The sequence below is a fragment of the Rattus norvegicus genome, chromosome 10 (assembly GCF_021556685.1).
Source record: "Rattus norvegicus strain SHRSP/BbbUtx chromosome 10, alternate assembly SHRSP_T2T, whole genome shotgun sequence".
Taxonomy (NCBI): Eukaryota; Metazoa; Chordata; class Mammalia; order Rodentia; family Muridae; genus Rattus; species Rattus norvegicus.
Genome location: NC_141543.1, coordinates 44,034,257 through 44,061,909, shown reverse-complemented (window position 1 = coordinate 44,061,909; position 27,653 = coordinate 44,034,257). Strand labels below are relative to the sequence as shown.

General features: G+C 44.6%; 1 protein-coding gene across 5 annotated transcripts; it reads left to right on the top strand.

The window, feature by feature from the left end:
• The first annotated feature begins 1,853 nt into the window (after positions 1-1,853).
• Positions 1,854-27,653, top strand: Slc22a21 (solute carrier family 22 (organic cation transporter), member 21). Of its 5 annotated transcripts, NM_001447271.1 has the most exons (10): positions 2,213-2,708; positions 10,389-10,492; positions 17,827-17,981; positions 18,869-19,040; positions 20,145-20,271; positions 22,111-22,220; positions 23,284-23,498; positions 25,244-25,426; positions 26,630-26,765; positions 27,095-27,647. In NM_001447271.1, the coding sequence occupies exons 1-10, from the start codon at positions 2,316-2,318 to the stop codon at positions 27,165-27,167; spliced, it is 1,668 nt and encodes a 555-aa protein (NP_001434200.1). In that variant the 5' UTR covers positions 2,213-2,315; the 3' UTR covers positions 27,168-27,647. The 5 variants fall into 5 exon arrangements, 3 of the variants coding, with proteins under 3 accessions (XP_087427824.1, XP_087427823.1, NP_001434200.1); XR_015630528.1 differs by lacking the exon at positions 22,111-22,220 and having other exon boundaries at positions 1,854-2,708; positions 27,095-27,653; XM_087571698.1 differs by lacking the exon at positions 10,389-10,492 and having other exon boundaries at positions 1,854-2,708; positions 27,095-27,653.

The window sequence follows — 27,653 nt, the reverse complement described above, 5'->3', positions numbered from 1 at the left end:
CATGTAATGCTCAAATTATTAGTAACAACCCAAAATTTAAAGGCCTTAAAAAATGCCAACCAACAAGGTAACCACTAACTAGAAGTAGCTGCTGAGTATTTAAATGTGCTTCACTAGATTCAACTGAAATGTCCTCTAAACTACACACTGAAGTCTTAAGACTTAGTATGAAAGACAGGGATTAGTGGTTTTTAATAAGAATTGAATTCATTTCAATGCTTTCATGCCAATTTTATAATAAAACAATAACATTGTTACAGTTAATTGCATACTTTTTAAAGAAAAGCCTTTCTTACCAGACTGGGATCCAATCCAGGGCCTGGTGCATGTGAGGTAAGCACTCTCCCACTGAGCCACACCCCAGCTCTAACAGATAGGCAGCACTGCCAGGGAGAACACAGGACAGCCACTTCCAACTCGACTTCACATGTCCCCGCACATGTGAATCTGTAACTATACTTCAAACTCTTAGTTCTTTATGCAACATTTGAATCTGACCACGTAAAACTTTTAGTTACTAAATCTGGAAATTGTTGTTAATACAGTTGTGATAATGATTGTTGTCAACTTGACAGGGTCTAGAATCACCTAAGAGGGAAATCTCTAGGCATATCTGTGAGGAAGTTTCTAGATCAGGTTAGTTGAAGTGGAAAGAGTATCCCTAACAGTGGGTGGCATCCGGTCCATGGCCTGGGGTCCAGGACTAAATAAAGAGGAGAAGCAAGCTAACCACCAACATTTATCACTCCTGGCTTCCTGACTGAGGATAGACTGTGACAAGCTGACTCCTGCCACCATGCCTTCCCAGAGTGACCGACTCCACCCTCTGACCTGGAGCCCAAACAAACCCTTTCTCCCTTAAGTTGCTTTTGTCTATGTAACAAGAAAAGCTACTAATACAATAGGTATCAAGACAATTTTAATGATAATGCTGTTTATGCCTGTTGTCCCTGCTACTGGAGAGGATGAGGTAGGTTATCATTTATGATCAAAGTTGCAGATAAAGCCAGGAAAATATAGTAGGACCCATCTCATAAATAAATAAATAAATAAATAAATAAATAAATAGTAAAATTATAAATGTAACTTCTCATTTCACTTGACAATATTACTTTAGAATCACACAGTTGCTATTTTTTATACCTTATCTTTTTTTTAATTCTAGAAAGTAGTATTTGCACAAAATAATGGGTTTCATTGTGAGACTGTGTGTTTGTTGTGAGACAGGGTTTCACTGTGCAGCCCTGGCTGGCCTGAAACTAACTATGTAGATCATCGCCAGTCTGCTCTTAATTAACTGTGAAAATAACTAATCTGAGAGTTTAATCCTAGTCGAAGATCCTGAATCTTGAAGTTAAATTTTAATATTTACGTAAGTCAGTGTGATGAACGACTGCCCACAGCCTCATGACCACAGTCTCAAAATCTGTCTCGATCTTTTAATGATTATTATGTGAGTGGGCGTTTTGCCTGCATGTATGCCTGTGCACTTAATGTATGCCTGGTGTCCTGGAGACCAGAGAAGGGCACTAATTCCCCTGGAACTGGAGTTACAGAAGGTTGTAAGCCACCAACGCATGCTGGGAATTGAACTCAGGTCCTCTGAAGGAGCAGATTTCCGATGGGATACAATCCCTTCCTGACCTATAACAAAAAGTTGAGAGAGTATTTCATACTGAAATCCTAAACTTTTCTCCAAGTCAACACCCAATTTGGTCACCACTTCCCCCAAAGGAGGCTTGGGGACCTGCTCTGGGGTGTGGCTTGAGAAGACTTAAATGTCCCCCAAGCATCAGCTTCTTCGGGGCGGGGACTACAGAGGCCCCGCCCCCAGCCCTACTTGCCTACACTCTGGGCTGGACGCCGAGGGACTTCACCTCAGGGCTTTCCTCAAGGAATAGCTCGGGTACTGGGCAAGGGACTCCAAGCCTCCCTCTGAATTCTGAAGCCAGGCCATTTCGGTCCGGGACCAGGTCCGCCTCACGTACAGGCGCGTCCAGTGCCTACTAATGATCACGCCGGCCCCGCCCACCTCAAGTTTCGACTCAGGGCTGCACTGCCCGCCTTGGAGTCTAGGCCAGAAGCGGAGTCCAACATGGCCTCACGCCCTGGGTGTCTTTGGCACTGGCGGAGTCTGAGGCGGCGGGAGGAACTCACGAGCTTGTTCGTGTGGAAAACGTCTCCCGACGCTTTCTCGCACTCCTCTTGGACCAGTGACTGGGGTTCCGGGCGCACGCGCATAGCCAAACCGTGCGTCTCCCACTGCGCCCAAGTGTCTTCAGATTCCCAGCGGGACCCGGTGGACTGCCTACTATATGCCTGACTACGACGAGTTGACCGCCTTTCTGGGCGAGTGGGGGCCCTTCCAGCGCCTCATCTTCTTCCTGCTCAGTGCCAGCATCATCCCCAATGGCTTTACTGGGTTGTCAGCCGTGTTCCTGACGGCGAGTCCGGAGCACCGTTGCCTGGTACCAGACACCGTGAACCTGAGCAGCGCGTGGCGCAACCACAGCATCCCGTTGGAGATGAAGGACGGACGGCAGGTGCCTCATAAATGCCGCCGCTACCGACTGGCCACCATCGCCAACTTCTCTGCTCTGGGACTGGAGCCAGGAGAGGATGTGGACCTGAAGCAGCTGGAACTGGAGAACTGCCTGGATGGCTGGGAATACAGCAAGGAGGTCTTCCTGTCCACCATCGTGACAGAGGTAGGTGGCAGCCCCCTGTCAGGGTCTGGTGACATTGAGGGCGATGGTTGTTGCCTTCATCCAACCCACAAGCTCTCTGGTGATGAGCATCTTCCAGGAACATTTTATGAGATGATTTCTAACCACAGTACACCCCTCGGTGTACAAGTGTCAGGCTGGCCATCGGTCCATAGGTCGCATTGAAAATAGAGTCCGGAAGGTGCTGCCCCTAGGAGATGCCCTGAGACCTTGAGTGGTGGGACTTTTCCAAGATACTGGTGTGTTTCAGAGGCGTGGAATTAGGACTTGCTCCAGAGAAGTGGCCACAGTTTTAGCCTCTGTTCAGAAAGGAAATACTCTTTGCAGAACTTTTTTTTTTTTCCGGAGCTGGGGACCCAACCCAGGGCCTTGTGCTTGTTTGCAGAACTTTTTAAAGTTAAAGAAACATGTATTTCAAACTCTACTCTTTCTCTAGTTACTCTTCCTTCCCTCACCTATCCTCACCCCAAAATGAAGTCTTGTCGTGCCCCAGGAGAAACTGTCTTCCATTTGCCCTCGATTGTTATTTCTTAAGGACCCATGTGGCTGCAGATCTATCCAGGGTGACTTGTTGATATGGAGTCTTCTCCACAGTATTCTGAGACAAGATCACTGGAAAGTTAAATTAAGGCATATAACCTTCTCTAATGAGTGGTGGAAACCAAATTCTTCATCCCCTCATATTCTTGGGTGAGTTTGACACTTCTCTGTCACTCAGCTGGGTATGTGACTGACATGCTGCTTATTGGTGCATGTGGATGTGTTTGGGGTACTTGGGCACCAATTGTAATTTCCTGGGATCTGTACCCAACCCTCTCTCCCCATAATAGAAAAATAATCCTTATTATATATGAGGTCAAGAGGTACTTTTTGGGGCTAGAGAGATAACTCAGTGGGTAAGAGTGCTTGCTACTCGATCATAAAGAGACCTGATTTTGAATACAAGCCCCTATACTAGAAAGAAAGAAAGAAAGAAAGAAAGAAAGAAAGAAAGAAAGAAAGAAAGAAAGAAAGAAAGAAAGGAAGGAAGAAAGAAAGGAAGGAAGCAAGCAGGCCCTCATGCAGAAGACTCAAGTTCAGTTCCTAGAACCCCCATCGGGCCGCTCAGAACCACCTGGAACTTCAGTCTCAGATAATCCAGCATCCTCTTCTCAGCACATGTGGCATACACTCACATAGACAGATATTCATACACCAAAAATAATTTTTTAATACTCTTTTGTAAAAGCAGGGAAAGAAGCAGGGAAAGCCAGGCACAGCAACACAGTTCAGTGAGAGACCCTTTCTCAGAGGAATAAAGCAGAACATCCACTTTATTCCTCTGGTCTCCATGTCGGCATTCATGTCTATTCATAGGAGTCTTATCTCAATGAACGGTTTGAGAATACTTGACAGCTATATTAATATATCATTGAACCCAGAGAACCTGAGTCAAATGTACTAGAGAGGCACATTTCTGACTAGAAAGAAGTGCAGACCCTTGGTCATAGCTGTTCTAGAGTCTCCAAGTTTGGTTCCCCTTACAGCTTTCCAGCCATGAAGCTTGACTCGTGGCCAAGGCCATCATCCACCCACCAAGTAGAAGAGAAGCACTGATGGTCTGGGCTTCCAGAGCTTTAGGTATATAACTGAGTAGCCAGATGAGTACAGGAGTACTAGGTTCAAGGGTAAGCTCATCATCTTAGTTAGGGTTTCATTGCTATAAAGAGACACCGTGACCAAGGCAACTCTTATAAAGGACATTTAATTGAGACTGACTTACAGTTTCAGAGGTTCAGTCCATTATCATCATGGCAGGAAGCATGGTAGCAGGCAAGTAGACATGGTGCTGGAGGAGTTGCTGAAAGTTTTACATCTTGATCTATAGGCAGCTAGAATGAAACTTTCTTTTGCACTGGGCAGAGCTTGAGCGTAGGACCTCAAAATCCACCCCTACAGTGACACACTTCCTTCAACAAGGTTACACCTACTCCAACAGGGCCACACCTCCTAATAGTGCCACTTCCCATGGGTCAAGCATATTGAAACCACCATATTCCACTCTGTGATGGCTATTCCTGATCTTCAACTTGACTACATCTGAATGAACAACAATTCAGAAATGAAGGATACATCTGTGGTCCAGATCTTGAAGCATTGTGGCCATGAAAAGCTTAGTCTCAGGCAAGATACTACATGCCTTTAATCCTAGGAGACAGTGGCAAACAGATCTCTGAGTTCAAGGCCAGCATGGGGCAAAGTAAGTTCCAAATCTAGGCCTGGTGGTACACACTTTTAATCTGGGTCATGCCTTATGCTGGGGGCCTATGTAAGGACAATGGAAAAAGGAAGTGTTTATTCTTCGTCTGTTTGCACTTACTTGCCAGCACATCTGCTGGAACCTACTTCTTCAGGATTCCAGCTTTAGAGAAGACTATCTGAAATACCCAGCCTCATGGGACTGAGTAATTCATCAGTACCTTGAACTACTGAAAGCTCTCCAAACACTCTGGGAGCTTGGAGAATATTGAAGGCTATGGTGGAAATTATATTTCAAACTTAAAGAGGTAAATACCTTTGATTATCTTGATCCATCAATTGTGACTGGCAATGGATTAGGTGACATAGTATACGAAAATTTCTACAGTTTGTGGGAAAATAAGGAAAATGATTTTGCTGGCTCGTTGCTCTTAGCATCTCTGAATAAATTGATAATGGAAAGCAATGAGCTGCATGATAAAATTGACCGACTGCAGATGCAGGAAAACAATCTAAAGATTTCTAAGACTCCCCTGAAGAGAATCTTCCCTCCAGCAGCCATAGAGCTCAAGTTGCAGAACAATCAAACTGAAGTATTTGTTATAAGGTTGGCTGAATTACAGTGAAAATTCAAGTTTCAGCCTCAGACAGTGTCAGCAGTTAAAATAAGGGCATTAATTGGCAAAGAATGAAATCCTATAACCTGGGGTGGGGATGTGTGGCTGAGAACTTTAAATCCTCATATTCTCATGGGGAGTCTCACCTCACCTGAGGAAGTAGTACCCACAGCCCCACCTCTTGAAATATTACCCTTTTTACCTGCAGAAATTGCTCCTTCATTGTTTGATAAACCAGCAGTGACTTTCTCTGAAAAAATTGCCAGGAAAGTCAATACTGATGTTCTTCAAGGTCTATAGGTTTCCACTAGACCTGTAAGCAAACTTAATGTAAAGAAGGCCCCTAGAGGAAAAGTTAGAAAGTCTAGTCCATGAGGAAGTGTGCTTCACTATTAAGGAAATTAATGAGTTTGCTAATTCATTCAAGCAGAAGTCTGGGGAATATGTGTGAGAATGGACTTTAAGGGTGTAGGATAATGGTTGAAGAAACAAAACTAGATCAGGCTGAGTTTATTGATATGAGCCCTCTGAGTGGAGATTCTAGGTTTAATATGGAAGCTCGCAAGTTACAAAAAGGTGTCAAAAGTTTGTTTGAATGGTTGACTGAAGCGTTTCTCAAAAGATGGGCCTACTGAAAAGGGGTTGTAGTTGCCTGATATTCTTTGACTTAGTGTTGATGAAGGGATTTTAAGGGTGAGGGAAATTGCAATGACAGAGTAGATACACTGTGTGAAACCTAATGCTCCACAATGGAAAGGCCCAGAAAACAAGCCCTTCATGAATCCTTTAAGATGCAAAATGGTGATAGAAAAAGAGATCAGCATCACTGAGGTGAAATCTTCTGTGAAGTGTTTTCTGAGAGCAGGAAAAAAAAACTGTTCCAAAGATAGCCAAGGTTGTACGTCATGCTTCAGCTGGGCTTGGTAATATGTAAGAACCACCCAAGTGGTACTGGTTTTGAAGACATGAAGGGTTATGGAGAGCAGCTGAGGCTTGGCACTGCAAGAGGCCAGGAAAAGTCATTGGTAAGAAGCTGCAGCCTCAGTTGCAGTTGATAGCCCAGGAATGAAGGGGTCATGCAAAGAAGTTGAGGCTTGGCACCATGAAGAGAGCCTATGAGAGGCTATTGGTGAAGCCTAGTTGCAGCAGGAAACCCTAGCATATTGGAGATGCCAGAACTATGGGATGACCACCAAGAACAGTAGAGGAAGTGGAGTGGAGTCAACCAGAGCCTAGAGTGCTACAGAGGGCAGAGCTGGAGAAGTGACCCAAGCCCTTTGGAGGAGCTCCAAGCATGTGTGGATCGCAGACATTGGAACAAGAAGGTATAAAGTTTAAGTTGCCTTGGATACCCCAAGGTGCTAGAGATATCAGAGCCATGGGATACCTTCCGAGGAAAGCTGCTAAAGGAGTGGAACCAGCCCAAGAGAGAGAAGTTTGTTGTAGTCAACAAAGATGAAGAGTTGGAGATATGAAAGCACTTTAATATCAGACATGGAGATGCAGCTTGGAGTTTGCCCAGCAGGTTTGGTCTTGCTTTGGTCCAATATTCCTACTATAACATTTTGTAATGGTAATGTATATCCTGTGATGTTGGAAGTATATAATCTGCTTTTTAATTTTTGAGATTACAATTCAGTGATTAGGTGAATCTCAGAAGAGACTTTGGACTTTTAACATTGTTGAGACTGTTATAGACTATGGGACTTTTGAAGTTGGACTGAATGTATTTTGCATTATGCTATGATGACAATTTTGTGTTTTCCTATACTTAGCTGATGACAGTTCATCTACTCTCTATTCTTATACTTAGAATTATTTACTCTTTATTTATAACCTTGTCTTTTCATGGTGCACAACAAAACCTGTGGTCATATCTATAGATCACAAGATCCAGGAACTCAGGCCCAACACAGAATGAAATGTTTTCTTTGACCATTTAACTGGTCCCAAGTCTACTTTTCTCTCTGGTACAATTACATGCTTGTAACACATAAATGCTCACTGTCCTCCTTTTGTAACCCTCACTATTCTATAAGGGAGGAGGCACATTCTGCTCTTAATTCTAACTTTTTTTATATCTTTCTGGCAAAACAACTTAAACCATCTCCTTAAACTTTCTATCAACTATCTAACTTCCTAAAACTATTTAAATCAAATCTGGAATCACAGAATCATTAATTGATCTAAACAGCATTATCTCAGGAAAGTTTATATTTATTTTGATCTGTAGGAAACTTGGCTCAACATAGTGGATTATCACCCAGGAAGTAATCACACCAGGCTATTGGCAATAAGGATCTCTCTGTGCCAGATGTATGAGGAATATAGCAATGACAAACATGAGAAGGCACATTGGTAGCAAGAAGCGATCCTGGGATGAAGCTCCTAGAGCTGTGCCTCTCCAGAATTCACCCATTGCAGCTGTACAAAACAGTGGGGCATCACCCACCAGAGATAATGGAAAAGAAAGGATATGGGAGAAGTGGACCTGTTTAGAAAGATTCTTTGAAGCAATTCCCATCTGTGTTGTCTGGAAATTAGCAATTCAGTTCTCAGGTTAGCAGGCAGCAGCAGCTTGATCCACTCACAAACACTTCACAGATACACCAACAGTCCAGTTCGGTAGAGTCTGGTTAGCAACAGCAGGGACATGACCTAGCAGAAACAGGCAGGCCTCAGCTTCGGCTCGAGTCAGCAGGAGGGACCAACAGGAACACCAGGAGAAGTTCTCAGCTGTGCCTCTCTCTCGGGGAAGCAAAGATCAGCGAAGACACAAGACCCACAAGCATAGCTAGCTGTACCAGCAAGCCAAGCTCTGTGTCCTTCACTCCATTGAGTCCTATTTATACCCTACAAACATCATGTGTCCTCCACAAGCCTTGCCTCAGCACAGGTCTTGCCTCAGAATGTGCATCCAGTCAGCTGGAGTCCTTGGAAGCAGCAACAAACTGCAGCACAGCACCAGAAGTTTTTTGGTGTGTTTCTCTCTATGGAGTCCCAACAAATGCAGCTCAACTACACAATGTAAGACAAACCAATATATACATGTCATTAGCAAAGAATCCTTCATTCCATGTCCTTTTACATGCTTACTTTAGCAGAGCATCCTCTCTCCTGTGTCTACTTCAGTGAAACATTCCTTCATGAGTCTGCCTTAGCCTTTCACATCTGTCCACTTTAACAAAATGTTCCTTCACAGGTTTGCCCCAGCAAAAACGCCATCCAACCAACTTTCCAAAGAACAGTTACGTTTCCACCCCAGGGACTACACAGATGAACCACCAATGCTGTGCAGAATCTGCTGGCCTTTGTAGTGTCCTCGAACAACCTGAACATCATCATCCTTTAGAATGGGCATAGATTGAACATTATAATTCTCTCTCAGCTCTTTGGAAAGAGGGGAAAACCTGATGTTCCTCCGAATGTGAGAAGGTGCATTGAAATGCCATCTATAGTTCTTGCTTTGGTCAGAAGTCACGAAGGAATTGAACTTCATTTTGGTGGTTGTGATCCCCACATTCTATTCTTGATTCTAACTTTATTATATCTTTCTGGCAAAACAACTAAAGCCATCTCCTTAAACTTTCTACCAATTATTCTAACTTGCTAAAATTATTTGAATCAAATCAGGAATTCTATAAAATCATTAGTACATCTAAACAGCATTAAATCAGTGAAAGTTCATCTTTATGTTGATCTGCAGGAAATTTGCCCAATAGAGTGGACTGATACCTAGGAATCATTAGGCTATGTAATATTGGCAGGAAAGGCAAATCAGCTGCAATGAGCAATCCTGGAGTGAAGTCTCTAGGGTTCACGCCTCTCCAGAGCATACCTATCACAGCCATACAAAACAGTAGGGCATCCCCCGTGCATGGCTTTGCCAAGCTCTGCAAAATTTAAAGTTTCCTTCTATACACAGTCTATGACCAAGCAACATCTTCCTGGGAACCACTAAAGTCCCTGTTTGGACTGTTTGCTAGTCTTACAGCTCCATATTGGGCTGAGACCTCAAAATATCTAAGTGTCACTGTTTCCCCATGTACCCCACTCTCCCCTGCACAGATCACTTCCTGGTTGTGGTAACTGTAATGGAACCATATTTTGAATGGTGGAAATGCGAGCAGAGAAGCCTATTTTTTTTTGCCCCATCTCTGTTTTCTAGACAAGGAAATTAAGGCACTGTTCAGTGTGATGGGTAGGGCCTTATGTGAGGTTAGAAAACCAGGTAACACTGAAGTAGCAGTTAACACCCAGCTTCCAGACTCCCAGTTCATAGCTCCAAGGCATTCTGGGTTTAGTCAGATGTGTGGGGCAGTGTGGTATCAGATGTTCCAGCATAGAATACTACAGGTACTGAAGGGGCCATTGACTTGATGGGAGCCCAAAGACAGTTGATGGAACAAGTCTAGACAGAGCGCTGTCAGCCCTTTGGCCTCAATCTTTTGCTGGATGCTTTGCCTCTTAGACTCCCCACAAGAGTACCTTGCCTCTTCCACATTCCTTGGCATCACAAAAGCATTGCTGACCAGAGGTCAGTATCTGGCTTGGTAGAATGCTGTTACTTGCTCCTCTCCCCCTCCTTAAATTAAACCGTGACATGGGAGCCTACAATATGAAAGACAAGATGGAGAGGGAGAGGCCACCTGCTTTCTCTGCTTTCCTGCTCAGGTGAGTCATTGCGTAGATCATTGAGCTCCTATAGTCAGAACATTCGGGGATGTAGGGTATGCCAGTTCATTTTCCAAGAAGCCTTAAATTTCAGAAAAGGAGTGAGTGATGCATCCCTTTGCTCCTCCTACAGTGGAACCTGGTGTGTAACGATGCCTGGAAAGCCCCACTCACCACCTCCATGTTTTACGTGGGTGTGCTCTTAGGCTCCTTCATTTCGGGACAGCTCTCAGACAGGTAAGGTGTCCAGCACTAATCAAGGAGTACATACCTGGACTTGACTTCAAATGATGATGTTCTCTTAGCCCAGGGCCATTTGTTTCAGAAGCAACAGTATCTATGTCTAGCATAGACTCCATATCAAGTAAAACAGGCCAACAACCTCCCACAGTATTTTCTAATCCTTACTAAACAGAGAAAACTGAGCTAGTCAAGCCATGTGTGCCCATGGTCCAATGACTGGTTACTTTGTCATGAGTCACATCTATACTAGTCTGGATTACTTTCCTTAGGAGATTATACCATTCTCCCATCCCTGAAGAGGAGAGAGATTGACATTACACATGTGTGGATGCACTGTGTTGTACATTAGTCAACACCATGGTGGCCACTTCTGTATTTGCAAGAAGACCAGCTTACTCTCTGAGCAACGTTAGAAAAGTGTTGTGAGAAGCAGAACTCGGCTGTCCTTTAGCAAAGTGGCCTGTGGTTATGGCACTTACTGTGTGACCAAGAGAGTGAATGTTATTTGTTACAAGCATAGTATTGTCCAATTTTAAAGCTTTTATCTGAGGTCCATTAATGGCTCAGAAAATCAAAATGCCCTTGAAATTTAAGTAATGGGTGGGGGTACACACCTCTCATCTTAGTACTCAGATGACTGAGAGCAGAGGGTTGAGAGTTCAAGGTCATCTTGGGCTACTTAGGGAGAATCTGCCTCAGCAACCAAAGGCAACAATAAAATCGGGGATTGCTGAGGAAGGGTCGCTGTCTTTATTGTTATTTCATCAAGGTCCACAGCTTTTGTGAAATTCTCAGATTCATTATGCTAAGTTCCTTTAGTTGGAGCTTTGGGATCTATCACAGACAGCTGAGGTCAGCAGAGAGGACTTCAACAGATCCTTAGCTATGGTGACACTAACAGGATACTCCTAGACCCAGGAGAGCAGGGTTCTCAACTTGTGGGTCGCAACCCCCTTTACAGATATCCCATATCAGATATCCTGCATGTCAGATATTTACATTACAGTTCTCAGGAGTAACAAAATAATATTTATGTAGTAGCAATGAAAATAATTTTATAGCTGAGGGGTCGCCAGCATTTGAGGGGGATCCCAGCATTAGGAAGCTGAGAACCTCTGCAGTAGAGGGTGCTCAGCATCTTCCTGGCCAGCTAGGAAGCTCACAGAGAAGTCCAGGCTGAGACAGAATGTCATCTTGCCTGGGAAGCAAAGCTACTTGCTCTCTCACATGCTCTGTCACATGCTCTGTCACATGCTCCTGGAGCTGCATGATTTCATGTGTACATCTACGGATCAGTCTCCCATCATTTCTCAAAGTTTTTTGGGTCTTGTTTGTTGTTTTTTAAATTTGTATTTGTGATTTGTGTACAAATGTACAGTGGGGAGAGGTATGTGAACAAAAACTTTCATTTAGAGGTCAGGAGAAAATAGAGGAATCCTACTTTTGATATTAGTTCTAGGGATCCAACCGAATTCATGATGCTCACACAGCCTGCTGAGCCATCTTGCTGGCCCTTGGCTTTGTGAGTGTTTTTTTTTCTCCAGACAAGAAACTAGCTGACCTAGTACTTGCTGTGTAAGCCAGGCTGACATTAAATGTATGGCAGTCCTCCTGAATCAGGATGTACACCACTCTCGGCTAATGAAAACTTACAAACTGCATATCTCATTAGATTTATTTTTCAAAAGTCACTTAGTGATTAAATATAAAATACTGAACTGCTACAGGGTACACTACAGGCATCACTAAGATGTCGTGTCTAGAGGCACACTGCTTTAGGACCAGTACTCAGGAAGCAGAGGCAGGTGGTTCTCTCAGTTTGAAAATAGTCTGGTATATACAGAGCTACACAGAGAAACCCTGTTTCAAAAACAAAAACTAATTTTTTTTTAAATAGAGATGTCAGTAGGCTGTGACCATGATTGCAAGTTTTGGCTGAGCCTGAGGCCCCTCCCTGTTGGGAATGACACTTCTCTTAATCTAGTAACAAGCATTGATTGATTGCTCTTGTCTATTTAGCAAATATGTAGTATGTGCCAGGCACTGTTCCAAGTACAGCACACCTTAAAAACCAAATAGGTGACCATATCTTCACCCCCTGTGACAGGAACTGTTATTCCCACTTTGTAAGTGGGGCAAGTAAAACACTGTGGCTAATTTATGTGCCAGGGTATGTGGTTGGCAAGTGGTAGTTTCTACTGAGGCCCAGGGCTCCTTGCTCCTCTGGCTTTCTGGACTATCTCTGCTCATCCAGAACGCGCCTTTACAGAGCAGATAGATGGATTCAACTTACTGAAGAAGCGATTATTTTCCTTGGCCATGGGAAATGATACCAGGGAAGGTCAGAGTGCCATGAAAGTGTCCATCAGGGGTCAGGAGGATTTACTGGGAAGCAAAGCATGAGCTGAAAGTTGAAAGATGAGTAGACATTTGGTGTCAAAGAGGTGGAGAGAAGAAGGGCACTCTGGGCAGGAAAACCCATCATGTGTTAAAGTCTAGACCAGAGGCTTAGGAACAGAAAAAAGTCCACTGTGGTTGAGGTCTGGAAACTCAGATGGAGACAAGGACCACGAAGCAGGCAGAGGCCAGAGCTGATGGGCAAACGTGGCTTAGCTCAGATCGCAGTGAAGCATTTGGATTGGAGAAGTGAGGAGCCTTGAGAGTTGTTTTTTAAACCAGAGTGTGACTATCAGACATGCATTTTGAAAAAGGATTTGATAGGATTGTATTGATGGAAGGAAAATGAGAAGCGTGTGTGTGTGTGTGTGTGTGTGTGTGTGTGTGTGTGTGTGTGTGTGTGTGTGTGTGTGTGTAGCCAGGGCTACCCTGGAACTTGATCTGTAAACCAGGCTGTCTTTGAATTTATAGATGTGCCTGCCTGGGATTAAAGGTATGTGCCACCACCACTTGGCACGTTGTCATGAGTTTTTGAGATTACTAAACTAGCTTTCTGGATTATGAGAGGTTCAACACAGAATAAGTAGACTGGTATTTCCTGGTTTTGTAAATATGTGTGTTTGCCATTTTGTTGCCAGTCTTTAAAAGTGACCGGACCAGGTCTGTGAGTGGGAGACATTGCTCTGAGTAAAGCTCAACCACCTGAGTTCTGTCATCAGGACCCACATGGTAGGAGAGAACCAACCCCAGCAAGTTGTCCTCTGACTACCACATGCACTCCTCTAGTTCACATGCACCCCACCATCCTACACCCTAACCTCTCACCCCTCACCCAAAATATAACAAATGAAAAGGTAAAGTTCAAAATGAAGTTTTCTACTCTTAAGCATGGTTATGCGTACCTATAATCCAGGCACTAGAAGCTAAACAGAAGGATAGACTTTGAGGCCAGCCTAGCTATATGTAAGACACTGTTTAAAAACAAAAGTGAGGGGGCTGGGGATTTAGCTCAGTGGTAAGGCCCTGGGTTTGGTCCTCAGCTCCAAAATAAATAAATAAATAAATAAATAAATAAATAAATAAATAAATAAATAAATAAAAAGTGAACACATTAAATAAACATAAAAAATAAAAAACGAGGATTTTTTTCTTTACAACTTCCAGCTGCCAGAAAGTAGTGATGTAAAGTATTCCCTAGATCTCTGTCGTCCTGAGCAGCGTTTGGAAGGAAGGAGGATAGAGCTTACACTAGTCTGTCTTGTACTTGTAGTATACCCTCCTTACAAACAATCAGAGTCTCCTCCTTTACCAATCGATAGCCATAGAGTCTTTTGCAGTTTGGCTCCTTTCTTCCTCCAAAGCCCTGTTGGGCAGCTAATGCCTTTCTGAGTTAATCACGTACTCATATGCATGCTCAGCAGCCACAGCACCTGTACTGAGAGTCTGAATCCTCCTTCCATTTAATGCTGTCTCTTGGCCATACGAATGGCTCAAGGTGGCAGTTTCCATTACCTCAGTTCCTGGATTTCATGGCACTGAAGAGAAATTAGTGAATGAAAAGTGATGTCACAGGATCAATAATGGTCTCTCATTCTAGACTGAATACTTCCCCGTTGGCATCTGTTACCTTTTCTTTGGACCTCATCAGTGCTCCATCGTCAGGAAGATCATCCCATAGTGCACAATACCTGCCCTTGGAGTCTGAGTTCCTTAATGTGTCTCTGTGGACCTGTAGACCGTTTCCTTTATGCACTTGTCTCAGTGTATCATGGCATGTCCAGTAGCATGGTTAATTAAAGTGTGGTTAATATTGCCTCACCAACCAGACAGTACCTTCTTAAGGGCAACCACATTGCCAGTTTTTAATATAAGAGAGTAAGCACTCCTGAATGCACATGGTGCGAGCCAGCTGAGACCAGTCTCAAGCAGAAGCGCTACTTTCCTTCAGGTTGATTGTGGGTGGAGATTATTAAAATAGCTTACATCATAGGCTAGACAATAGCAGCACAGCAAGACCTGAGAGAAGACTTCAGGCCCGTGTGGTGTGGCACAGTAGTGTCCCTTCCACACTTCATAACAATCTCAGTGCAATCCCATAGTCTGGGAAGGAGATTGAAAAGTTTCCTGTTTGGCCCATATTTGGCTGTTACTAGGAGTAATCAGGGAGTGATAAATTCAAGAATGCAGGTGATGGAGAAATATCTCTCTTGATGAGTCATGACTGAGGAAATCTTTAAGGTTGGGGAGGATAAGAATCTAGAGAAACAAGTTTACTTTAGATCTGGAAACCAAATTACTTTCGATTCCATCATCATGACAATTCAACCAAAATGGAGGTGGCCTGAGAACAACTGCAAGTCAGGTAGGAGAACTTCAAGGCCTCAGAAGCCCATCCAGTGTTTGCCCATCCAAGTTAGCACCCATGAGTAACCACTTCCGTGTCAGTGCCAATCATAATTGATAGAGGGATAGTTCAAAGCAACAAACCCTGAAGCCTAAAACTGCCCCGAATCACAAAGAGAAACTTCAAACTCTGAATCCTGAACCTGGGGAATTAGCACAGTGAAGGGCTGCCCCACAACCATGAAGTTCCATACTCAGTCCCCAGCACCCATGTAATATCAGGGTGGCATGGCATGCCTTTATTGTCCCAGTGACTGAAGGACAGGAGCAGCAGGCTCCCTGGAGATTATTGGCAAGTCACCCTAGCCTAGGAGTGAGTTCTAGATGCCCGTGAGAAACCGGTCTTAAAATGGTGTTCTGCATAATAACACCGAGATTGACCTCTGGTCTCCACATGCATATACACACATGTGCACAGGAGAACACACACTCACACATATGCACAAAATGCACATGTACACACACACACACACACACACACACACACACACACACACACACACACCAAGGAAAGCCTCCAAAAAGAGATTCTCACTGTAAGGAAGGATGTAAAGAAAATAGAAGGCTATGTCCCGGGAAGGGATTGATGCATGCTTTGATAGCACTCAGGAAAACTGCAACACGTTAGTCAGAACAGATGCCTAGAACACCAGAGGAAGCATTGTGTCAGGTGTATCAAAGAGTGCTTCCCTAAGAGATCAGTGTGTGAGTCTGCATGGACTTAGGAGAAGGCCCACCATGTAGACGGTGCATGTGAATGTATTCTCCAGAAAGAACCATGACCAAAAGAAAACAAGCGTGCTAACTTAGCAAAGACAGCAGCAGTCTACACTGTAGGTGATGGTGCCAGTCTTCTGCTCCTCTGCTGCCTTTGTGCAGTTGCCCGTAATCTATCCCATAATATACAGTTTTGAGTGCTGGGTCTTCTTTTTGCAGTTGCTTTTGTTTCCATTTCATTTGTGATGGAAATTTAACCTAGGACCTTGTGTGTGCTCAGCATGCACTTGCCTCTGAGCTATACCCGTCTCCTCTGGGTACTCTGATGTACAAGTATTTTTTTCTATAATTCACTATGCTATAGATGTCATATTTGCATAATTTCCAGTTCTAGACATATAGATAGATAGATAGATAGATAGATAGATAGATAGATAGATAGATAGATAGATAGATAGATAGATAGATTATATATAGGCTTTTTTATTTTGTGCATTTCATGAATATTTGATTTCATGAAAAATACATTATCCCAACATCAATTTCGAATGTAACTATTGTGCTGATATGTTGAAACATCCTCAGTCAATGAAGAGATGTGCTTTTTTGTGCCTCTATCCTTGTGAAAGATGACCATTTCTCCAGATCCTTGGGTGACAGATGGAGGGGTGGTGGTTGTTGTGTTTCTTTGGTTTTTGTTGGTTTTTTTTGATCCCCAAGAGTTAGATTGGGGATCAGAGAGACCACCCAGATGTTGAGAGAACTGGCGCTCTTGAAGGACCTGGGTTCAATTTCCAGCTCCTGCTTAGATGCCTAGAACCCCCAGTTCTAGGGGGTCTAATCCCCTCTTCTGGCCTCTGAGGGCCCCAAGCATGCATATAGTGTGCCCAGTCATATGTGCAGGGAAAACTCCTGTACACATAAGATAAAATTAAAAATTTTTAACTCAAAAAAAAAAGATATATTGCTTGGCTGGCGACCTTCTCAACAGGTAACTGCTTGTTGCCCATAATGACCTGAGTTTAGTCCACAGTATTCAACTGGTTGATGGAAAGAATCAACTCCCATAAGTTGTCCTCTGACCTCCACATGGATGTACCCCAGTAAATAAAAATGAAAGAAAATTTAAAACAAGAAATTAGAATTGTGAATTGGGGTAGACCACAACAGTAGAACTCGAGCCTAGAACTAGGTTTTCAGCCCTGATAAAGCAGAAGAAAGACATTGCGGTTGCTTCAGCTGACTTCGGGAATAAAATAATGCACACAGTTACCAGACATGTTTGTTAACACACTTCTTTATAAATATTTTGCTCCTGAACGCTACCAACATGTGACTGTTTTATGCTTATCAAAATATATGTGCCATTGTCTATTTGATTGTGTAAAGAATATGAAATATTCTGTCATATTATTTCTCAAACCCTCCTAAAAATGTAAATAAGTGTAGTTAATGTTTTAATTTGTAAGGCATTATACTGTTTTAAAAGTCATATTGTTACACAATGATGCATTTAAGGTTTTTATGTGTATTTGTCTGTAAAGCTTATTATGAACATGTGGATTTACACATAACAAATGTCTTTCCATCCCCTGCAGTCATTAGCCCCATTGTGGCACTGCCATTGAGGCAGCCTGAGTGTCCAGGCTACACATTCATCCTGGAAAGTATGGAATTCAATGTTCGCATGGAGAGTGAGAGGGAGGGAACTACCCTGGTGCCAGTCCCTGTGTCAGGAGACAGCCCCTCTGTGGAGCCAGTGGCTGCTGCCTCTCCCAGCTGCTTCTCTGTGATCCTCCTTTCCTCTCCAGGTTTGGTCGCAAGCCTGTGCTGTTTTGGACCATGGGCATGCATACTGGCTTCAGCTTCCTGCAGGTCTTCTCTGTGAACTTCGAGATGTTTACTCTGCTCTTTGCCCTTGTTGGCATGGGACATATATCCAACTACGTGGCAGCATTTGTTCTGGGTATGGACATCAGGTTGGAGTTTAGTTCTAGATCCTGCATTTCACTTTACTGGAGACAAGTTGTGATGTCCCTCACTAGAATTCCCTAGTAAATAAACCTACTTCACCACATGGGAAGTTGAGCCTGACAAGGGTTCTGACTTCTGATGTCCTGTTCTTCTGGCCTCTGACTTGTGGCCTCTTGGCCTTATTAGTACTTCAGTCATTAACTAGGATTCCCTTTTTAAAGGCTTGCATGGAAAGAAGGAGGCACACCAAGGGGAGATGGGCCATGATGGGCAGGCTCCCCAGGAAAGGGATGCTGCAGAGCATTGCTGCCTATCAGTGTCTGCCCAGGAGAGTGAGTTGAGCAGTGCAGTTCAGGTTTGGGTCAGAGTCTATCCTTCAATGCTATGACTTAGACAAGCCACCTTGTTCCCACTGGAAAGCTTCTAGTCTCCCTGTTTAGAAGAGCCTTGCTCTAACCAATCAGATCACTGGGTTCCTTTGGCTGTATACTGGGAAGGATGATTATTTTCTTTTCTCAGTTACTAGGTCATTTTTTCTACAAAGGATAATAGTTAGCATGTGTGGCTTTAGTGGTGATTTTGCCTTTGGTTAATTCTTCCTTGCGTAAGGATTTACAGGGGTGTAACGCTCTTTAGCATGTGTCTGAGGGTGGTGATGATGTTTTCATAAGAGAACTGTTGCCTAGGGACCTCAGAGAAATACCCCAGGAGCAAATCAGAGCAGACTTAGTCAGTTCAGATGTAGCCCCCTCCCAGAGACTCTGAGCACACAGCTACTTCTGGCTCCCTCTTGTCTCTATGTTAAAAATGATATCACAGAAGATTTATAGGAAATAACCCTAATTAATGATTAACTTGACTCTTCCTTGTTTTGAACAGGAACAGAAATTCTTTCCAAGTCAATTCGAATTATATTCGCCACCTTAGGAATTTGCATATTTTTTGCATTTGGCTTCATGGTGCTGCCTCTGTTTGCATACTTCATCAGAGACTGGAGGATGCTGCTGATGGCAATTACTTTACCAGGGGTGCTGTGTGGGGCTCTCTGGTGGTAAGTGTGGCCCTGGCCCTTGGGCTGCCTACCCTGGGGGTGGCTTCTGTGTCACGTCCAGTAGAGGGCAGCAGTAGGCCTAAAATTTCAATTCTAGATCCCACAAAAGGGGGGTGCATATTATTTATGTCAGTTCACAAAATCTCCCCATACTCAGAAAAGTCAAAAGAACACAGAATCCCAAGACATTAGCAGGTATCTCCTCTGCCCTGTTCTACGTCGAAGTAAGAATTTGCTGCAAGCAGATAGAGACCAGCCAAACCTCTGGGAAGTCCCCAGGTCCCAGCAAGACCTAGACTATAGCTGCTTGATGCTGAGGCCCCAGACCGGGGGGGTTGGAAAGTAAAGAGAGGGAGAGCTCCACATTGAGCTTCCTCCAGTGGCTGTGCAGAGGAAGGCAGGTCCAGCTGTGCTGCCACAGAGGAAGATTGGGCAGGGAAAGCAACAGCTATTCCAAGCCAAGAATGGATCCTGGCAGGTAGACTAGACTAAGGTGAGATCCTCATCCCCTTAGAGCATCCTGGAGAGAATGGGAGCAGAAAAAACAATGTATCATGGCTCCTGGTTATGAGAGGAGAGAGGGCTGCCTGGTCACAAGCATAAGGAAAATACTCACCAGTCTCCGGCCCTAATAACAAGGCTGTTTTGTGTAGAGAGACCGACAAGTCTATTGAGTAAATCAGAGGTGGAGTAGGAAGAAGTGGATGTTAAGTGATCTCTGCAGAAGATCCTGTGCCTCTCGTGGACAGAGTAGAATAGAGCAGGATCTAGGTGGGCCTGACTCTCAGCAGAAGCCAGGCATCAGGAGCCCATCTTGTACCTGTCTCCTTAAAGCCCAGAAGGGGGCACCACCATTGCAGACATGCAGATGCCAGCCAGAGTGGGGATCCCCTTGGGATGTACAGGAGGATGCTTCAGGGTTTGCTCATTCCACTCAGAGCTCACACCTCAGGTAGTTACTGGACCATCTCTATTTCTGCCTTATGAATACTGCACATTCCACGCTCCTGCCTCTCTGTCTGAAACCTCACTTCCCGTATGCAGTTGAGCCATGTCCAGCCTCTAGAGAGCAGGAGGCCTCACTAGATTGTGCTGTACTTCCAGGTTCATCCCTGAGTCCCCCCGATGGCTCATCTCTCAAGGCCGAGTTAAAGAGGCAGAGGTGATCATCCGCAAAGCTGCCAAATTCAATGGGATTGTTGCGCCTTCCACTATCTTCGATCCCAGTGAGGTAAACACCATGTGGAAGCCACTGGGGAGGCTCCCACTGACCGTTTGAGGTCAGCAGCATGCAGCACAGCTCACAGGAACTTAGCCCTTGCCTTCCCTAAGCCATGGGCACCCCTAAGGCAAGGGTTGTTAAATGTAGAAGTTGGAGGAATAGAAGGATGGATGATTCAGTCTGTAAAGTGCTCGCCACACAAGCATCAGGGCCCAAGTTCAGATCCCCAACAACAGACTGAATGCCAGGCATGGCTGAGTGTGGCTGTAATCCCAGTACTGGGGGAGCAGAGACAGCAGGACCCCTGGAGCTTACTGGACAGAAGGACAATCAGTCAATGAGAGACCCTGCCTCAAAGATAAGCTAGAAAAGTGATTGGTGGTGACATCCCAGGTCAACCTGTAGTCTTCATTCACATACACACAGATACACACATCCATGTGGTGCATACACATATACACTCATGAGTACACACAGACCTCAGAGGATGAGAGGGATGTGTTCTAACTCCCATGATTTTTTTCTTGCCATGTTTCCTTTCCTATTCCAGTAATCATACTTTTTACACATTGCTTGCTTTCCTGCCTCCTTGCTTGCTTTTTTTTAACATAGATTCTTACTGTGTAACCCTGACTGGTCTGGAACTCTCTGTGTAGACCAGGCTTATCTCAAACAATGATCTGACTCTTCTGCCTCCCAAGAGCTGAAATTAAAGAGATATGCCACCAAGTCTGGCTTAACCATCACTTTTTAATAGTAAACACCCTTCATGAGAAAGGGGCTTCCTTTGACTTTAGTGTTTTGGGAAGTCCTTGTTTCTTACATCTTGGGGACCGCTGTCTGAAGATAGAATACTGTAGATTCGCACCCAGCAGTGTTCTGTGTCTGACAGGCTTTACTCATCAAGTACCATCCATGTCCTTTCTCACAGCCACCTCTTTCCTGTTCTCATAAACCATGAGGAATTCCTTACAGTGTAGCAACAAGCATGTTTGAAATGTTCTGGGCTTATGAGGACGTGGGCCTTGGTTATAGGAAACCAAGATGCTGATAGCCACTGAGAGTCCTTAAATGGTGGCCTAGGAGCAGCTGTGACTCAGCATGCTCTGGACGGACTCTGAAGCACAGAAGTGAGGCCTGGAATGTGCCTGAGGACATCTTAAGTCAGGGTGCTTTGCTGGCATTTAAGTAAGGGATAGGTGTGGGTAAACCCATAGCCTCATTGGCATCACTTAGGAAATTGAGGCTGTTTCAGAGGATTTGAGTCCCAAGTTGACCTTTTGCTGAACAGCTGAGCTGGGTTAACTAAGAAAGCAGTGACAGTGTGTTTAGGCATGACGGCCTTGGCTCTGCTGGATCTCATAGGAAGTTACTCTGGGTGAAGGGTGGCTCAGTTTTCCTGCTTTCAATTAGATTTTTTTTTCTGGAAGAAGACCAGTAACTATATGGTATGAGGACCCCAAACATTCGTTCCATTTAAATGTCAGTTCAGTAAAATACACAGTCTTACTTTTCTCTGACTGAAAGCAAGGAGTCAGCCTACCATAGGAATCCCAAAAGCCTCCCTGGGAGGCGACCAGTGAGGATGGACGGGGTAATGCAAGCAGCTGTCTGCTTGGGCCTCTGCCTTTGCTGTACACCTCTCTTAATCCCTCATTGTCCTTTATTCTAGTTTGTTCTTGACTAAGGCTGCAGGGACCTTAGACATTCCCTTGAGTCATTGTACTTCTGTCTTTTCAAGGAAGAACCTTGGAATGTTCCCTAACTCTTGAGAAGTAGATAGCGAAAATGATGGGGGCTAGGTGTATGTCTATATGAGGCACGTCTTCAACCTGTTCTCCTTCCTAGACCACTAACTTACAAGATGGAAATGCCAAAAATACTCAGTCGCACCACATTTATGATCTGGTCCGAACACGGAATATCAGGATCCTCACCATCATGTCCATAATCCTGTGGTGCGTAAGTGAGACCTGCCTAAACCACACCCACTGTCAGGACTCTTGTCTACAGACACACTTCAGACCAAAGCTGTCATCACATGACACAAGGGTTCTTCCTTGGGATGGATGGCAGCCATGGGGACATAACAGTTTTTAATGTAATGGAAACCCAGAAAAGGAGAAAATGATCATGGTGGCTGAGATCTCGGGGTCCCACAAGGGAATCCCATAGGTCCTTCCTTGATTGTTCTGTCTCTTGTCCCCTCCCTCAGTAGATTATCTGTGGTAAATAGTCAGGAAGGAGCTGACAGAAATTCTACTGTGCTCATGGAGACAGAAGGACTGGCCCTACATTGAGGCCACATTGTCTGTCATTTACACACACCCTACAACAACCCCCAGCTCCATTTCTGTCTGTTCTTCCTAAAAAGTTCTCTATTGGTGACACACACACTCTGGCTAGGACAGTTGGGGGTTTGAAGAAGGGATTTAGTGAAGACACTTCATGCTTTATGCTCCTGAGGCTGCTAAGAGCTTTCTGGAAACATGAAAGCATTATAGGGCCCTTCTGGGATTTTCATAGAGCAGTGGTTCTCAAATTTTCTAATGCTGTGAAACTTTAATACTGTTCCTCATGTTATAGTAAACTCCAGTCTTGCTACTTCATACTGTAATTTTCTGACTGCCGTGAATCATAATGTATGGTTTGTTTGTTTGTTTGTTTGTTTTTGGTTTTGGGGTGGTTTTTTTTTTTTTTTTTTTTTGAAGATAGAGGTTTGCCAAAGGGATTGGGAAATTGGGCTTTTGTAAACCGAGTGTTTGGTGTAAGATTCTAATGTTGAAATGCACATTGGGACTTTCTCTAGTAATTAAGTCATTGTGAATTATATGAAGCATGCTAAGACACTTTCTTTATGGGATGATCTGAGCTATAAATCAGGAATGGAGTCTGCTACTGCCCTCCCATTCCCCTGCACCAAAGGCAGTTTAGGACTTGTCAGGATGAAAGTTTGTCGAGGTGTGTGGGTCTGGAGAGATGGATGTTGCTTCTCCAGCTCTCTTCTGCACCCTCTTTCAGGCTGACCATATCAGTGGGCTACTTCGGACTTTCTCTTGACACTCCTAACTTGAATGGGAACATCTACGTGAATGGCTTCCTACTGGCAGCTGTTGAAGTCCCTGCCTATGTGTTGGCCTGGCTATTGCTACAGCATGTGACCCGGCGTTATTCCATGGCTGGTTCCCTTTTCTTGGGTGGCAGTGTCCTTCTCATATTGCAACTTGTGCCTTCAGGTATGGGCCACATTAATTTACAATCCTGAGTCTCCTGTGTTTCCCTTTCTTTTTTTTTTTTTTTTTTTTTTTTGGTTCTTTTTTTTCGGAGCAGGGGACTGAACCCAGGGCCTTGCGCTTCCTAGGTAAGTGCTCTACCACTGAGCTAAATCCCCAGCCCCGTGTTTCCCTTTCTTGAACCAGGCTATTAATGGCGTGAAGAAAGTAAAGACTCTTATACGTGTGCTGCATGTATACAATGTTCACTTAAAAATCAAGAGATGGTGTCATAAAACAAGAGTGTTCTTCATGGCCTGGGCTTGTTTGGTGGGAAGAAAGCATCCGGCTGTTGATTAAGCCCTAGGCCCAAGTTAATATATTCATATGTATTTTCCTCTAGAATAAAGAAAAAAGAGAGTCATCCCACTAGTTCTGTCATATTACTTATTCAATCAATAGCTGGAGTGGCTCTGCATGGAGTCTGTTTCTAGTGGAGAAGACAAGGTAGATGCTGGTCCTTCACAGATGTTAGTAACATCTGTGAACAGAAATAAAGGAAATTCAACTCATCTAAAGAGCAGTCATGGGTAGCACCCTGAACAAGAGGTATTGAGTAAAGTTTACATGAGGTAACAGAACACCTTCGGAAGGTCAGGAGAATATTACAGATTTGATAGTGAAGACAGAGCCTGAGACATGGGTAACACCTGTAATCCAAGAACAGGAGGAGGATGCAGGAGAATCAGTTCAAAGTCAACCTTGTCCATTTGGGGCATCTGACATTGGCCTGGGCTACATTATTGCTCTGATATTCTAATAGAAATGAGTCCATCATGATTATAAAAAGAAAGAAAAGAAAGGTCTCAGAGACTGTACATAGGACTTTTCTGGTAAAACTGCCTTGGTACCCCACTGGAGGGCAGAAGGAGTACATTCTGACCAGAAGACAAGTTAATTTGTCCATTTTTTTGCCAGAATCATTCATGCCCCTTTGGTTTGGGAACCTCTGGTCATTACTTTGAGAACCGTGATACTGAGACCCCCACCCCTACAGAGGACTACACCATTATGTGGCAGAAGGAACCTAGGAGCGGCTCTCACCTGAGCTCACAGTGATCTGTGGGACACTTAGTTATACCCATTAGGAGTGAAGTCAATTGGAGGGTCATCCCCAAGTTCAGATGGTTTTATTACACTTATTTATTTGGAGAAGGGAGACATGTTTCCAGCACACATGTAAAGGTCAGAGGACAACTTGCAGGATGTGGGAAGTGTTGGATCTCTCCTTCCAGTGTGCAGATCCTGGGGATGAAACTCAAGTTTTGGGCTTGGCTGAAAGCTCTGTTGCCCACTGGGCCACCTCGAAAGCCCAGATCTATGAACTCCTTGAGTAGACTGCACACACGACCTGAGTTAGAACTGACCTCCCCCATTCACACACAAGTCCTGAGTTAGATGCACCGTGCCCTCAGTGTGAGGACCAGGTGAAGCAGCTCACTTTAACACGGATTAAGGTAGGCGGGCTAGGCCGATAGGGCGCTTATGTCGGTGCCTCCGGGTTGAGGGACATGTACCCTCACATGAAGTGCCCTGTCTCCTTTACTAATCTCCTTTGAGGAATCTTAGCCATAGTGTTTTCTTCCAACAGGAAGTTACAGAAACTGACCAACCCTCTCCACCCCAAATCAGGGAGAAAAGGGAAAAGAACGCCTCAAGGCAACCCTTACACTGACGCTCTTGACTGTGCTCTTTTTCTGTCTCTCCAGATTTACTTTACTTGTCCACTGCCCTGGTGATGGTGGGCAAGTTTGGAATCACCTCTGCCTATTCCATGGTCTATGTGTACACGGCCGAGCTGTACCCCACTGTGGTCAGAAACATGGGTGTGGGGGTCAGCTCCACAGCATCCCGCCTTGGCAGCATCCTGTCTCCCTACTTTGTCTACCTTGGTAAGTTCCACAGTGCACTGGAGCGATGGGACAGAAGCTCTAAGTAGCCTTAATGTGAGCTGGAGAACAAGCACCCAGGTTAGCAGGATGCTTCAGTTCCTGGATCCCTGACTGGAGAAGGTCCTTTGCAAGTGTAGTGTGGAGAAGGCCCTCATTTGCAAATGGAAAACAGCTCACAGAGCAGCTAGATGGGAATGAGAAAGTGTGGGAGTTTCTACTTCAGTCTCCCCAGACCTTCCATCACAAAGTACAATTTCTTTATCATGCTTTAGGGAGCTAGTGTGCTTTACTGGAGGAATATCATTTTAGAGTTAGGAACATGAAGAGAATCCTGTCCATTCAAGAGATCTGATAGACAGACAGTTGCCATAACTTAAACACTTCATTCATTCAGTGTATCTGTGGAGGTCAGAGAACAATTTAGGGAGTCAGTTCTTTTCTTCTACCATGTGTATCCTGGGGATGGAACCCCAGACTCCACGCTTAGCAGCAAGTATTTTAAGCAGCTGAGCCATCTCCCTGGCCCTCAGTTTACTTTCCAAGACAATAGTTGACTAAGTTGTACAAGCTGGGCTTGAACTTGCTCTGCAGCCCCAGCAGCCCTTGAACTTTTGCTCCTCTTGCCTCAGCCTGCTGACCGGGTGGCATACAGGCCTGCATGGCACCCTTGACAGGGTGTTGTATGCCCTGTAAAGATGTGCCTTTTGACATTTTATGTAGCAGGACACCAATCTCTGTGGTTCAGAGAAGTCCTCCCTCCTGGCAGGGCTCCTCCTCTGCATAGCTCCAGCTCAGGAGAGGACTCGCCAGTGTCCAGAGAGCAGCAAGTCCCTTGCAAGCTCCATGGCTCTACTTAGGCGGCCCCTGGTCTAACCTGAGTGCAAATAGACTGTGACCGATCTACAGAGGTGGAAATTTGTTCCTGTCCTGGACAAGCCCCTTGTGTTGCCTGGAAAGCCTGCAGCTGTCCTGTCTCTGTTCCCCTAGACCTCTCTCTTGTCTAGTATAAACACTGCTGGACCTCGGGCACATGTGTTCCAGGTCTGGGTTCTGACTCTTTAGATGCCAGACTCACTCTGGCAGCCCAGGCTTTAGGAACACTGTCGCCAACAGGACAGCAAGCCCTCTCTAGAGTCCTGAGAGAATGAAAGGCCCAACCAAGATCAAGTCTCACTGTAACCTGGGTCCTCTGCTCAACCACAGGTGCCTATGATCGCCACCTGCCTTATATCGTCATGGGAAGTCTGACCATCCTGACAGCTATCATCACTTTCTTCTTCCCAGAGAGCTCTGGAGTTTCACTTCCAGACACCATTGACGAGATGCAAAAGGTCAAGCGGTAAGAGACTTCACTCCCCACACTGTGGGTATATTGAGTCAGATCCTGGCCAAGTCTTAAAGCTGCAACCCTTTGAAGTAGTGCTCTCTGCATACCTTCTCTCACAAACACCTGGACTACTTTGACCACGCTGCTATCGAGGGCAATGGTTTGCTCCTGTATGACCATGGGCACGCCCAGGAAAGCAACAGCTTGATTTTAGAAAAGAGATCTCAGGGAACTTCAGAATCCACCAGGGGTTTTTCCCCCAAACCTGGCTTGCTTGTTTTGCAACTGATGGGTATCTTTAGAAGATTTGTAATTAACATTTGTTTTTCTTGTTTTAATAGAATAAGACGAGTGTCAGCCATGAGTAAGAAAGGGTCTGCACCAGATTCTAAAAGAAAAGTCTCCACATCCTAAAGGCTTTTAACACCTGGTTCAGAAGCTAAAAAACTGAACTGAAAACCTGCATGCTGTCAGAAATACTGTGAGTGACCCAGGGCTTTCTGTTCTGTTGACCTTGTGTCTAACAAGCATCTGTCCTGAAGAGCCACCTTCCTCCAGGGCCACCAAGGCTAACGACACACAGCTTGCACATCCCATCACAGTGTGGTCTGGGGCCTCCCAGAGAAGTTACTGAGTCTCTTGAAGCCGTGGGACTTGGAAGACTGAGAAACATCTGCTAGACATGCTTTGTTATCCTGGAAGACCTGATAGTCACAGACAGAACAGCAGGTCTGTTTCCCCTCCTTTCACTAACTGAAGAACTTACAGGAAAGGAATAAAAGTGACTCAGTGGTGGTGTGCTTGTTTGGATGGCACAGGGCCCTGGACATGATCAAATGCACCAAAAAGAAACAAAAAAAAAGTCTTTTCAGAAAATAAATGATTTCATGGATAGTTTGA

What these genes read in the sequence shown, in the direction of transcription:
- Slc22a21 (NM_001447271.1), top strand. Translation starts at nt 2,316, where the DNA reads ATGCCTGACTACGACGAGTTGACCGCCTTTCTGGGCGAGTGGGGGCCC. An exon ending in TCGGGACAGCTCTCAGACAG is followed by an intron (nt 10,493 to 17,826) that starts GTAAGGTGTCCA and finishes TTTCCTCTCCAG; the next exon opens with GTTTGGTCGCAAGCCTGTGC. An exon ending in CTATCTTCGATCCCAGTGAG is followed by an intron (nt 20,272 to 22,110) that starts GTAAACACCATG and finishes TCTCCTTCCTAG; the next exon opens with ACCACTAACTTACAAGATGG.